We start from the raw sequence: 14946 nt of genomic DNA on the forward strand, positions 1-14946 counted from the left end.
AAGATGTAATGACAAATATAGTCTATCAGCTAGCATACAGCAAATTGGTTTTCTTCCTAGTAAAAGAAAAAGAAGGAAGACCTGCCTCTCACTACTACACTAGAGTCATCAGATTGTGCCAAATCACAAACAGGTGGACATATCATCACAGCTACACCAACACACTGCAGAAGGATTAAAGACTCCTAACAGCTTGAATTAAATTCACTGATGTTGAGACTCCTGCCCCACATACACAAGCAGACATCTTAAACTCAAGAGGGCACCTTGAACTCCTCCCTTCCTCTTTGCTGGGCACAGACTCAAACCCCAAAATGTGACATTAAAATTTACTATCTAACTGTGCCTGTTTGTCACTACTTTTTCTCCACTGCCTCATAAGCAGCTTTGAGGAATTCCATTTCACTGAGATTTGTACAAGATTCTGGGGATTTTATGCATTTTGCTAAGTGAAAAATCAGAAGACAAAAGTAATTCAAGTTCCACAGCTGGACCTATGCCTAAAAGATGTAGGGCAGAAATTACATCAAACAGGAGAATGCACTGAGGCCTTGAACACTTCTGCACCATCGCTCTCTGCATAGTAAAGGAATCTATGGCATAATCTGTAGCCAATCCAAGGAAAATTGCTCTGGAAGTATTATTCTCTTGCTCAATACAGAATTTATGGGCACGTTACAATATTCCATTCCCACATTTGCTGGCAAGTCAGAAGAGTGTTGAAAGAGGATGCAGTGCTTCACACCGATCAAAACCAGTAAACTGAAATTTGTGATACACAGTATGTTCCCTCCAGACATAACATAGAGATAAGATGCCAAAAAATGTGAATAGGAGTGTAATTAATCATTTCATATTATTCCTTCAAAGCAGAAAAAAATGAAAATAAATAAATCCTTCCAAACTGCTCCACATTCCTTAAAAGAATCTAACATTTCTGTAAGCATAACACATTTCCCTTCAGTTTTTCAAAAAGCCTCTTCTCACAGAAACTCTTTCATGTTTGAACATAACTCACTGTAACAAACTGCATGTGCAAATCAATAACCAAGTAGATCCACAGATTCCTTGTTCTTATTCAAAAACTATCCACTTTCAGGCTGCCACAAATTAGAAATACTCAAGCTAAATTACAAAATCCACAGAGATTTAGTAACAGTCAGTAGAGTCCAACTTAATTCTAATTCATCTCCAGAACAAAGCATGTGTCATTTTTACTGAAATAGACCAGAACAACATTATTTTGCACTGCTGAAACAGGTGTTATGTTCCCAGCTCTTAAGGAATTGATGACATTGTGGTTAATGTGGGAGTTTAAACGCTACAAATAATTCCTGAGAGAGCATATTAGATTAATATCCTACATCAAAAGAAGTAAACAGCTGTTTAAATGACAATATCAAAAAAGGCCCACTGGCTTCAATAAGTGATAATTAAACAGATGGTGTTGCTTGTATGGGAAGTATGCAGTTTTAAGTCCAGCAATAGACACACAAAAAAGCAGCACAGATATACAGAGATACCATTGAAATTAAAAGCACAAAAGAGAAGGGAATTCTTTCACCTTAATTATCTGTTCGAATGCCAGAGCAGATTGTAACATCATTGGCTTCTGACTCTCAATCATTTGCTGATCAATGGAATTATAAAAATGTGCCACCTGTAAAAATGCAGAAACCACATTTACAAGAACAGATAAAAATATTTGTAAATAAATGCAATGCAGGATATTTCTCGAAGTATTGCCCAATCAATGCCATTAAGAAATAAGAATAATCAATGTAAGTAAAATATTTACAAAAATATATATGTAATGCTAATGTGATACTATCTCCTTCTAGTGATGAATTCCAACAGCTAGTAAGACTGCTACTTACACATCTGAAATGATTATACTCCACCTTAAGTGAAATAGTCTCAGTCTCTGATTCATTTTAAGCTGGACAGTTCCAGTATTTTATGCAAATGTAGGAATCTATTACCATTTCAGAGGCTGTCAAGCATCCATGACACCTGCCACACACAACCTAAAAAAACCTTATTTACTTCAAGACTGACAGCTGGGCTAAGAGGGATACCCTATAACTCCATTCAGTTGTCCAAACATAGCCATTAAGTTTCCCACTTGGGCACCTGCATGGCTATCTTGCAGACTTCGTGTCATCTCTGCCTTATCTGTGCAGGTATCTCAATCTCAATGAAATGGAATTGAACTTGTGTATCTACATAATATATCTACCAATACATACATATTTATTCTTGCAGCTTACAGTATGTTGCAGTTTGAGCTGGGTGCCCCCCTGGGGCCCACCCAGCACACAGTAACAGAAAGAAATTTGACATGGCCTTTCAACTGAAATACAAGCCAAATAAAAGCTTATGTATCATTAAGTCCAAGCAGAAAAGAACTCCCACAAAAATCCGAAGAGACATTTCCACTACAATGCTTTCCAATAGATTTTCAGTGGAAAACTGGCAATGGCGAGGACACATCTTATGACATTTTCCCTCAGATACAATAATCAGAAAGTGAGATTATGTTGAGGAGATCCATTATTGTCCTATTTTTGTATATTCATACAAGAACTTCGAATGTATTGCATTGCATTGCATTGCATTGCATTGCATTAGCCAGGTTGGAAAAGACCTTTGAGATCCTCAAGTCCAACCTATCACCCAACATTATCTAATCAACTAGACCATGGAACCCCATCCAGTCTCTTCCTAAACACCTCCAGTGATGGTGACTCCACCACCTCCCTGGACAGCCCATTCCAATGGCAAATCACTCTTTCTGGGAAGAACTTCTTCCTAACATCCAGCCTAAACCTCCCCTGGTGCAGCTTGAGACTGTGTCCTCTTGTTCTGGTGCTGCTTGCCTGGGAGAAGAGACCAACCCCCAGTTGGCTACAACCTTCCTTCAGGTAGTTGTAGACAGCAATAAGGTCTCCCCTGAGCCTCCTCATTCACCTAATTCACCTGGTTTCAAAAGAAAACACATTCTGAAATTGTAAAGCATTTCATTTTTGTTTTCTTTTAAGGACTTAGACAATCTATTCCAGAAACCAGTCAATTTCTGACAGATCAGCAACACAGAAAGCTTAACTACACAGTCTAAAGTTCTACTACTTACTCTGAGAACTCAGAAGAGGACGGTATTACGGCAGTGAATCTCATACCTGTTTGAGGATGACTGCCTGCTTACAGAACTTTTGTGCAGTGTCTGCAAGGCGCTGTATTTTAGCTGGTATGGCAAAACCCAGTGCAGACAGCTGACGCACTTCTCTCAGCAGAGTCACCAATCGATCTGAATAAAGGATGTTTAATGCTCCAGATTTGTGATCCAGCTCCATTACAGGACTATTGGCTTGGATGCTAAACCAAAATCAAACACATTATTTCATATATCATTTGGTATTGATCTTTTCTTTGAAAAATCTTGAACATAGAATCACAGAATCATAGAATCAACCAGGTTGGAAAAGACCTCAGAGATCATCAAGTCCAACCTGTCACCACAGACCTCATGACTACTAAACCGTGGCACCAAGTGCTATGTCCAATCCCCTCTTGAACACCTCCAGGGATGGTGACTCCACCACCTCCCTGGGCAGCACATTCCAATAGCTAACAACTCTCTCAGTGAAGAACTTTCTCCTCACCTCGAGCCTAAACCTCCCCTGGTGCAGCTTGAGACTGTGTCCTCTTGTTCTGGTGCTAATTGCCTGGGAGAAGAGATCAACCGCCTCCTGGCCACAACCTCCCTTCAGGTAGATGGCAATAATGTCTCCCCTGAGCCTCCTCTTCTCCAGGCTAAACAACCCCAGCTCCTTCAGCCTCTCTGCATAGGGCTTGTGCTCAAGGCCTCTCCCCAGCCTCATTGCCCTTCTCTGGACACATTCAACTGTCTCAACATCATTCCTAAACTGAGAGGCCCAGAAGTGGACACAGTACTCAAGGTGTGGCCTAACCAGTGCTGAGTACAGGGCCACAATGACTTCCCTGCTTCTGCTGGCCACACTATTTCTGATGCAGGCCAAGATGCCATTGGCCACCTTAGCCACACTGTTGGCTCATGTTCAGCCAGCTGTCAATCAGCACCCCCAGGTCCCTTTCTGTTTGGCAGCTCTCCAGCCACTCTGACCCCAGCCTGTAGCACTGCATGGGGTTGTGGCCAAATTGCAGCACCCAGCACTTGAACTTGTTGAATGCCATCATGTTGGATTCTGCCCATTTGTCCAGCTGGTGAAGGTCCCTCCGGAGAGCCCTTCTACCCTCTAATTATCACATCTTTTTATGCTTGTTAGCATTTTGATTTATTCAGAAATTATTCCAGTAATCTTTCTCTTAATTCAAAACCAATGAACACAAGCAGAAATGAACAATTCCCACTGGTTAGTTATTAACACTGTCCAGTATACTTCACTTTACCAACCAAGCCTGGCAGGATGGTGGAGTGGTAATAAACTTACATTTTGTTTCTCCACTCATTCTCAATTCTGCAAAGTTTTTTTATTTCCTTTGTCAAGTTCTAGTGAATTACACCAGCACAAACAATATTTAAACACAAATGTATTTACCAAAGTCCTGACTTAGGATTTGATAATTCTGCCTGGATGTTCCTAGACCAATCATCAAATTGCTCTTGTTCATATGCTTTTAACTGTTCCAGAAAAGAATCTGCACTTCGATGAAAAGTTTGAAATCCAGCTAAGTCACACAGAAGAGCCTCTGCTAGCTTGATAGCATCATCCACCTTAAACACAATTATACAGAAAAGAAGGTTAATTTCCCAGCATTAAATCAGAAAAATCACCACAATAAGTATTAGTGTTACAAAAGACCCAAGTGGCTTTAAAAAACTAATTAGGAAAAAAGAAGAACAAAAACAACAAACATGTGAATCCTGAATTGTCTCCCAGATGTTCAAGTCCCCATTACAGTAAATTTGGTCCAAATAAGCTGTCCATCACAGGTGTCTACCAATATTAAGATATCCCAGAGTACCCTACCTGATCTTTGGTTAATTCTCCATCAAGGTACAGATCTTCCCTGCACCCTTTGTTGCACCTACAAGGCCCATGACAATACTAAAAGGTATTTCAAATGAGGTCTCACATCTTTATGTGGATAAATTAATGGAAAGTCTAGTCAAAATAATCAGTGCAACTTTTAAAGCAATTAAATAATTTAGCTCAGCCTAATGTTGACACATAGCAGCCAAAGTGGTCTCCAGGTCTTTGGCAGGCAAAGCAGAGGAAATATAATAATACTAATACTAACAATACTAATAATACTAACAACAACAACAACAACAACAACAATAATAAGAATAAGAATAAGAATAAGAATAAGAATAAGAATAAGAATAAGAATAAGAATAAGAATAAGAATAAGAATAATAAACCCACCATGTTGGAAGAGACCTTTAAGATCATCACATCCAACCCATCAACCAATCCAACACCACCTAAACAACTAAACCATGGCACCAAGCACCCCATCAAGTCTCCTCCTGAACACCTCCAATGATGGTGACTCCACCACCTCCCTGGGCAGCCCATTCCAATGGGCAATCACTCTCTCTGTATAGAACTTCTTCCTAACATCTAACCTAAACCTCCCCTGGCGCAGCATGAGACTGTATCCTCTTGTTCTGGTGCTGGTTAAATATGAAAACTGAGCTGCCACTGTTCTCTCCATAGGACACGTAACAAAGAAACACCTTTTAAGACCTCCATCTTTTCTCAAGTCAGCTGCAACAGGCATTTGAGATCACTGCAAATCACAGGTGAGTGCCAACAAAAATCAGCTAATATTTATTCTGGGATAAGCAAGTTCTATTCTCATTCAAATCTACAGCTGTTACGAATGACAGTCATGTATACAAAAAAACATTTAGCTTTTAACTAGTCAATACTCTCAAGAAAACAATTTCAGAGTTTCCAAGTAAAGTGCAAATACAGACTGAAAAAAAAAAAATAGCATAAGTTAAAACAGAGTCAAATATGTTTTAAAATCATTCTGTTGTAAGACAACACAGAATTCTTTGGCATTTACTTTTACTACAATCTCTGTGGTAAATTCCCTGCCAGGCACTGATTTGAACTGGGTACTACACAGGTTAGTAGCAACAAGTCAGAATTAGGGTGTCAGAATCTGTTTATCTGTAAGTCTCAAGTGTATTTTTAAAATGCAGACTGGGGGGTAAAATTAAACAACCACCATCAAAAATTCCTCTCAGAACTTTGGTCTTTTTTTTTTTTTTTTCCCAGAAAAACATGCAGTTATATAAGCAGGCACTTTCATGTATTTCAAAGTAACTGTTTTCTGGGTCAGTTAATCAGATTCAACATAAGAAACAGCACCACTGATAAGGAATCTTGATTGTATAGAAACATACAATCAATGAGGTTGGAAAAGACCTCAATGATCACCAAGTCCAACCTGTGTATAACTCCAGGGAATTATACAATTTTTCTGGGGGAAATTCCCAACAGAAATTTCAAACACCACATTTTACATTCTGTGATAACATTCTGTCTAAACAGCAACAGACTCCGTTACCTTCAGCTCCAGCTGCCGTACCCATACAATATTATTGACGACTTCGGAAAGGTTTTTGCCTGACAGTGGTCCAGACACATCACCAGGAACACCGTGGCATCGAGTTTCAAAGTCTGTCTGATGGTCTAGCACAAGCAAAAGATTCATGTTAGACCAGAAACTGCACAGAACAGGCTTAACTTTATTGCTACAGTTACAAAAATACATTAGGGCTACCAACATGGTTCCAAAAGTCAATGAAAAATGCCAGTGTTTGCAAAAAGACTAATGCAGGTCAACAGTTTCAAACACATCTTTACCTTTGACATAATCCTGAAGTTTTGCTAGTAATGTTTCCCTTTCAAAAAGCAATTCTTTGCTTATATTTGGATGCTTTATCAGTTCCTTGTATTTCTGAAATGTTTGAAGAAGCTGGAAGAAGAAGTTCAAAAAATTAAACATATTCTGACACTACTCATGAGTGCTGTTCATAAGTTTAGGAAGGATGTTGACTTGCTGGAACAAGTCCAGAGAAGGGCAACAAAGTTGGTGACGAGTTTGGAACACAAGCCCTGTAAGGAGAGGCTGAGGGAGCTGGGGTTGCTTAGCCTGGAGAGGAGGAGACTCAGGGGTGACCTTATTGCTCTCTACAACTACCTGAAGGGAGGTTGTAGACAGGCAGATGTTGGTCTCTTCTCCCAGGCAGCCAGTACCAGAACAAGAGGACACTGTCTCAGGCTGCACCAGGGGAGGTTTAGGCTGGATGTTAGGAAGAAGTTCTATACAGAGAGAGTGATTGCCCATTGGAATGGGCTGCCTGGGGAGGTGGTGGAGTCAACATCATTGGAGGTGTTCAGGAGGAGACTTGATGGGATGCTTGGTGCCATGGTTTAGTTGTTTAGCTGGGTTGGATTGGTTGATAGGTTGGATGTGATGATCTTGAAGATCTCTTCCAACCTGGTCTATTCTATTCTATTCTATTCTGGCTGGCTCTACATAATTATTCCTGGGCTCTCAACTGACACATCAAGAATTCAGTAACTTTATATTCAGGAAAGTTTCCATAACTCAGAAATATCCATACCTGCTGAGGACTGTCCTGAATTTCTGCGATACATTTCTTCAATTTGCTCGCTATTTTTCGTTCTGCTGGTGCAATAATTTTTTCATACTGAGAGACTGCTGCTTTCCACAGTGGCTAGAAACAACAACTTCATATATTATCTATAGACATCATACAAACTCAGAGGAAAAAATGTGAATAAATTAAACATAAGCATTTACCTCCGTGTAAGGATTACAATGAATAGGATTTAGACCAGCAAAGGGTTCAAAAACATGGGCAAGTTGTGAGGCATTTTGTTCTCCAGATGGTAAAAAGAATGTAAGTTTTTCATGCAGTGTTCTAACAGTTAGCACCTAGAACAGAAAAAAATATATTAAATATCCAGCATAATTTTACAGACAACTTACATTTAGAAACAAAATGCACAAGCAGCACATCCCATGCCTCTCCCTGTTACAAGAAACTTTTGAAGAGGTCAAGTAAACATGAATCATAGAATGCTATCTGGCTCTGAAAGTGTTAGAGAAGTGTGTTAATTCCCTTGTAACTTTAAACAATCTTGTTTGATTCTGTTTCCAATTAAATCAAAGAATCATTGAATCAATAAGGTTGGAAAAGACCTGAGAGATCATCAAGTCCAACCTGTCACCCAACACCTCATGACTAACTAAACCATGGCACCAAGTGCCACGTCCAATCCTTTTTTGAACACCTCCAGGGACAGTGATTCCACCATCTCCCTGGGCAGCACATTCCAATGCCCAATTACTCTTTCTGTGAAGAACTTTCTCCTCACCTCGAGCCTAAACCTCCCCTGGTGCAGCTTGAGACTGTGTCCTCTTGTTCTGGTGCTGGTTGGCTGGGAAAAGAGACCAACCCCCACCTGCCTACAACTTCCCTTCAGGTAGTTGTGGAGAGCAATAAGGTCTCCCCTGAACCTCCCCTTCTCCAGGCTAAACAACCCCAGCTCCCTCAGACTCTCCTCATAGGGCTTGTGCTCGAGACCTCTCACCAGCCTCATTGTCCTTCTCTGGACACGTTCAAGAGTCTCATTGTTCTTCTTAAATTGAAGGCCCCAGAACTGGACACAGTACTCAAGGTGTGGCCTAACCAGTGCAGAGTACAGCGGCACAATGACTTCCCTGCTCCTGCTGGCCACACTATTCTTGATGCAGGCCAGGATCCCATTGGCCTTCTTGGCCACCTGGGCACACTGCTGGCTCATGTTCAGCTGCTGTCAACCTGTACCCCCATGTCCCTTTCTGCCTGGCTGCTCTCCAGCCACTCTGTAAATTTACTAATGGTGGACTCAATCCCCTCATCTATATCATCAATAAAGATACTGAATAGTATGGGGCCCAGCACTGATCCCTGGGGGACACCACTAGTGACTGGCTGCCAGCTGGATGTGGCACCATTCACCACCACTGTCTAGGCACAGCCCTCCAGCCAGTTCCTAACCCAGCGCAGAGTGCTGCTGTCCAAGCCAGGTGCTGACAGCTTGGCCAGGAGTTTGCCGTGGGGGACGGCCTCAAACCTCTTGCTGAAGTCCAGACAGACTACATGCACAGCCTTCCCCACCATCCTGATCACAGAAGTATGTGTGTAAGTCAGAGCTTTACCTCATCAAGACGTTTGCCAAGTCTGGCTAAGGATTCAGGGAAATACTTCTCATTTTTCCAGGGATGTAGAGTGTAACGTTGCCAGAGCTGTCCAGTTAGGTACTCACAAGCTGATACCCACTGCTCACAAATCAAGATGCCAGCCTTGACGTTTTCTTTAACATTGTGAAAATTATCCTCCCACAAATTCAAAGCTGATAATTTTCTCTGCACATATCTACCCAATGAGCCACCTGGAACACAAAATTGTACACACAACAGTATCTTGTGTTTGCTCCTTTAAACACCACATTCCAATCACCTTTTAAAAAAATTAGTGCAACATCTTGATTTTAAATCACACAAATGTACCAATAACTCATTATTTTGTTTCAGATTCAATACATCCCTTAAAAACCTACAAGTTAAACAGAGGTTGGCCCAGCACAGGAAGCTGATGCATTTGCATTCTGGAATCCACATATAAGCATCTGTCTGTCGGCGGTGATGGCAGTAGCTGGCTGCCCCCTGTAATTCGTTCCTGCACTTGCACACACACACACACACACACATCTGCCAGCAGCAGCAAACTCAATGTCTTATGCCTCTCCCAGAATGTGGCACTGCTCTTTGGAGAATGAGAAGCAACCTCTTTGCATGTCCTGCTTTCTCCTCTATGCAGACTGAATTAATCTTCAAATGGGGGGTAATCTAAATTAATTTTTCTCCTTTGAGAGAAATGCAAGAAGCCAAACTGAAGCAAGACAAATCCAGTCCACAGACTAAACTGTATCCAGCTCCATCTTGTTATTACCTATCATCTTCCCAAGCATGTGTGAAGACAACTACCAGAACTGGCTGAATTACTGGATATTATAAGGCAATAGTATTCATGGATCATATTCACATGAGGAAAGAACCTTAATGCTGCAGGCTGTCACTGGCACTGTAGAAGAAGGAAGCTCTCTGATCAGTTATTCATTTAACTTTTTTTGTCAGCTTCATTAAAAAAAGGATTACCTATTACATCCAAGAGATTATGCATGCGTGGCTGTGGATAAGGATCATGTTCTGTTTGTCTCCACACACCATCAACAGTATCCTTGGTAGCTTCCACCAAATCCACCACTTCAAATAAAGAGAGACTATCCAAATTATAATAATCCTAGGGGGAAAAAAATCCTTACATAAATTACCTTTCAACTAACATTGTAGAAACATTTACACCTTTCTGAAGATGGCTTTAATTTCCCAGGTGCTCTAGCTTAACAGAATATGGCATAACGCTCTCAAAACCCAAGCATTTATGTAAGTTTGGCCATGTGGAGAATGCACTGATATTCAAAGCACAATTCAAACAATCATTTTACAGGTGTAAAAACTTTTGCTTGATAGCATTCATTATTATCATCTGCATTGTCAGTTTTCCTTGTTATAATTTCATTACTCGATTTCCAGTTCATACACTGTAGCACATTGTTGTTTTTCTGTAACAGCTCTTATTCTTCAATGGTCAAATCTGCTCCCACTTAAAATGCTAGCATTCCCCTGCACCACTGTCATGCAAAATTGTGTGTCACTAAAAGGAACATTTTGCCCAAGAAAACTAAATAGTTACATATTCATATATTTTATATACTGACATATAGAATCAGCAAGGTTGGAAAAGACCTCATCAAGTCCACCCTGTTACCCAACACCTCATGACTAACTAAACCATGGCTTCAAGTGCCACATGCAATCCTTTTTTGAACACCTCCAGGGACAGTGACTCCACTACATTCCTGGGCAGCACATTCCAATGGCATATAATATAATATAATATAATATAATATAATATAATATAATATAATATAATATAATATAATATCATATAATATCATATAATATCATATAATATCATATAATATCATATAATATAATAACATATGAGATAAGTATGATATAAGTATGATATGACATAATATATTTCATAGAAGGTGCATTTTTACTGAGTCTAAGAATGTATCACCAATCAGACATACTTTTGCAATGTCCTCAAAAAAGTCTTTAAAATAAGAAGCTCTCTCTTTACTACACCATTTACTTCCATGATGAGCACATTCTATCCAGAACTGAAATTCATCCGTCGGTGTAAGTATAGCTGCAAATGATAACAGAAAATGTTTAAATATGAAATACATGACCAGTCACAAAAGAATACTTTGTAAAGCAGATTTTTACTATATAAGTATGGAATTTTCCTTCAACTTCTGACACTGAATAGATGCAATTCACACCAAAAGACCAGAGCTGATCATTGCTAATTCCAGTATACTCACCACAACCTGTTATACTTCACACTCAGCAGTCACTGGGATAATCACAGAATCACAGAATTACCAAGGTTGGAAAAGACCTCAAGGATCATCAAGTCCAACTGGTCACCACAGACCTCATGACTAGACCATGGCACCAAGTGCCACATCCAATCCCCTCTTGAACACCTCCAGGGACGGCGACTCCACCACCTCCCTGGGCAGCACATTCCAATGGCGAACGACTCTCTCAGTGAAGAACTTTCTCCTCACCTTGAGCCTAAACTAACTTCCCCTGATACAGAGGACTGTATCCTCTTATTCTGGTGCTGGTTGCCTGGGAAAAGAGACCAACCCTCACCTGCCTACAACCACCCTTCAGGTAGTTGTAGACAGCAATAAGGTCTCCCCTGAGCCTCCTCTTCTCCAGGCTAAACAACCCCAGCTCCCTCAGACTCTCCTCCTAGGGCTTGTGCTCGAGGCCTCTCCCCATCCTCGTTGCCCTTCTCTGGACACATTCAAGTGTCTCAATGTCCTTCTTAAACTGAAGGACCCAGAACTGGACACAGTACTCAAGGTGTGGCCTAACCAGTGCAGAGTACAGTGGCACAATGACTTCCCTGCTCCTGCTGGCCACACTTCTTGATGCAGGCCAGAATGCCATTGGCCTTCTTGGCCACCTGGGCACACTGCTGGCTCATGTTCAGCAGCTGTCAATCAGCACCCCCAGGTCCCTTTCTCTTTGGCAGATAATGAAGATTGAAAAGCCAACCTGTAAATAAATTATTTACTCCTAACTTCAAATTATAATAAAAGGAATAATTGCAAAACAAACCTCGCACATCATCTTCACTGGATCTTGTTCCTGTGTAATTAGGATCTGATCTCCTGAGAACAGTACTCAAACCAGCTTCAAGTTCACTTAAAAGTTTCTGGAGTTTGGGATCAAATGTTTTAGTCCATCTCTCATCCTGCAACAAAAAATCGAAAACTGTGAGTCATGTGATAATTACTCTTTCTCTCCCATTAGTCCTAACTGTGGGATGATTTAATAATTCATTTTTGCTGAAAGTCAAGGAAAAGTGCTTCATGGTTTTCACTTAATTCAGAGTAAAAATGTAAGCCAACTTTTATTACAAAATCATAAGCCAGTTGACAGATTTATAAAGGCAATCTGAGAATGTGTTCAAAATTCTTTGTTAATGATTTTTGTTAAGCTAAATAAACTTGGAGTCTACTGTGACAGTATAATCTGGAAACTGATACAATCAGACCTTAAAAATTATGTGTCTAGAAAGACATTATTCTATTAATACTATTATTCTATTCATTATTCTATTAATACTATCATATGTAAGAAGCTAAAAGTACTGAAAAGCTGAAACTCTGCTTGCTCAGCTTATGAAACACAGCCATGGACATCATTTTTGGCAGAAAAAAAAAACACAAAAGAAATATATTCCCAAGTGGAAGAGAAGAAAAAGCCTTAGAATGTTTTTGAATAGCACAAGCATGCAAAATGCATCTGTACAAATTAATCTGGAGCCTCGCACACTTACCTGCCATATATTAAAGAATCATAGCTTGCATTAAACAGATCTGTATGTTTAACAGAAAACATAAGTTTTCTGTTACCTAAAAAAAGGAAAGGACACAAAACTGGAATTACTGGTGGACAGGAAGTAAGGAGCTGTTGTCTCCATTATCCAAGTGCAGGGTCCTGCATCTGGGTCGAGGCAATCCCAGGCACAAATCCAGGCTGGGCAGTGACTGGCTGGAAAGCAGCCCTGAGGAGAGAGACTTGGGGGTGCTGGTGGACGAGAAGCTCAACAGGAGCTCTCAGTGTGCACTTGCACCCCGGAAAGACAATCAGATCCTGGGCTGCATCAAGAGAAGTGTGGCCAGCAGGTCAAGGGAGGTGATTCTCCCCCTCTACTCAGCTCTGGTGAGACCCCACCTGGAGTACGCACCCAGTTCTGGAGCCCCTATTACAAGAGGGATATGGGGCTGCTGGAAGGTGTCCAGAGAAGGGCCACGAGGATGAGCAGAGGGCTGGAGCACCTCTCCTATGAGGACAGACTGAAGGAGTTGGGGCTGTTCAGTCTGGAGAAGAGAAGGCTCTGAGGTGACCTCATTGTGGCCTTCCAGTATCTGAAGGGGGCCTACAAGAAGGCTGGGGAAGGACTTCTCAGGATATCAGGTAGTGATAGGACTAGGGGGAATGGAATGAAGCTGGAGGTGGGGAGATTCAGGCTGGACGTCAGGAGGAAGTTCTTCCCCATGAGAGTGGTGAAGCCCTGGAATGGGCTGTCCAGGGAGGTGGTTGAGGCCCTGCCCCTGGAGGTGTTTAAGACCAGGCTGGCTGAGGCTCTGGCCAGCCTGACCTAGTGTGGGGTGTCCCTGCCCATGGCAGGGGGGTTGGAACTAGATGATCCTTGTGGTCCCTTCCAACCCTGACTGATACTATGATTCTATGATCCACCCCTGCCCAGTGTATTCCACATTTCTAGTCAGGCGTACGCACAACCAGAATCCTCCTTTCCTTCTTACGGATTGGAGGTGAAATATCTTCAATTTAGTAATCATACTAAGCAACCATACATAAGACCTGAAAAATATTTTCCTTTTAAAACATAAAACAGTTATCTCAGAAGAGTAAACATCCTGTAAAGAGTAAATCTACAGAACACTTGAAATGGCATACTGCTCACCTTCAGTAAGACCGGTGCAAAAACCTGTCGCACAGCCTGGTAAAGGGTGTTAATTGGTGAATCTAGCATAGACGACACAAGAATGTTACTGTGAAGATTTTCTTCTGTAATTACATCAGGTCGCAGCTTAAAGAACACCAGCACATTCTTCTCTGAATCTGTAGCTTCAATCTGTAATAATCAAGAAGGCAGGATTTGTTTAAAACAAATTGCAGGGACTACCTATGGCACACTCTGCACTGTGTGTACCACTTACACAAATTATTTACAACAACAAAAAGACTATCAAATACCACATTACTGCCCATGGGCTCTCGTAACATTCTGCTAGTACCTGATTTGTACAGAAAATGAAAACTTTTATTATACTCATCCCTGAGTTCATAGGAACCTGAATTCCAGTATCAAATACGTATGGCATTTCTCATTATAGAATCTTAACACTGGTTTGATTTTGAAAGCCAAAAAAACTCCACCTTATGCCTTGAAAAAAACTAAGGACACAGTTTATCTTTTTTTTATTGCATTTTTACAATACATAACTTTGGGAATATTCTTCTAAATATTTGGTATTATTCCCCTGAGTCTGTAAATGCATAGTGATTGCAGTTCCCAGATTTCTCAAGGACAGAGAAAGACGTGCTCCTTTATCAGCAAAATCATTAAATGGTAGCATGACTGTTGCTCTCCTCACAGTCCATCTTAAGGGTAAAGTTCCATTGAAT

General features: G+C 40.8%; 1 protein-coding gene across 1 annotated transcript in view; it reads right to left on the reverse strand.

Moving 5' to 3' along the window:
- Positions 1 to 14946, reverse strand: part of DYNC2H1 (dynein cytoplasmic 2 heavy chain 1) — a 180336-nt gene that overhangs the window by 164020 nt on the left and 1370 nt on the right. Inside the window, exons 2-13 of the mRNA XM_009896774.2 lie at positions 14222 to 14392; positions 12346 to 12481; positions 11238 to 11356; positions 10234 to 10378; positions 9235 to 9467; positions 7831 to 7965; positions 7631 to 7744; positions 6867 to 6978; positions 6568 to 6692; positions 4581 to 4756; positions 3180 to 3375; positions 1565 to 1660 (exon numbers count right to left, since the gene is read on the reverse strand). Of these exons, the coding sequence (XP_009895076.2) occupies positions 1565 to 1660; positions 3180 to 3375; positions 4581 to 4756; positions 6568 to 6692; positions 6867 to 6978; positions 7631 to 7744; positions 7831 to 7965; positions 9235 to 9467; positions 10234 to 10378; positions 11238 to 11356; positions 12346 to 12481; positions 14222 to 14392 (1758 nt within the window). The remainder of the gene's footprint in view (positions 1 to 1564; positions 1661 to 3179; positions 3376 to 4580; positions 4757 to 6567; positions 6693 to 6866; positions 6979 to 7630; positions 7745 to 7830; positions 7966 to 9234; positions 9468 to 10233; positions 10379 to 11237; positions 11357 to 12345; positions 12482 to 14221; positions 14393 to 14946) is intronic.

This window comes from Dryobates pubescens, chromosome 10, assembly GCF_014839835.1.
Source record: "Dryobates pubescens isolate bDryPub1 chromosome 10, bDryPub1.pri, whole genome shotgun sequence".
Taxonomy (NCBI): Eukaryota; Metazoa; Chordata; class Aves; order Piciformes; family Picidae; genus Dryobates; species Dryobates pubescens.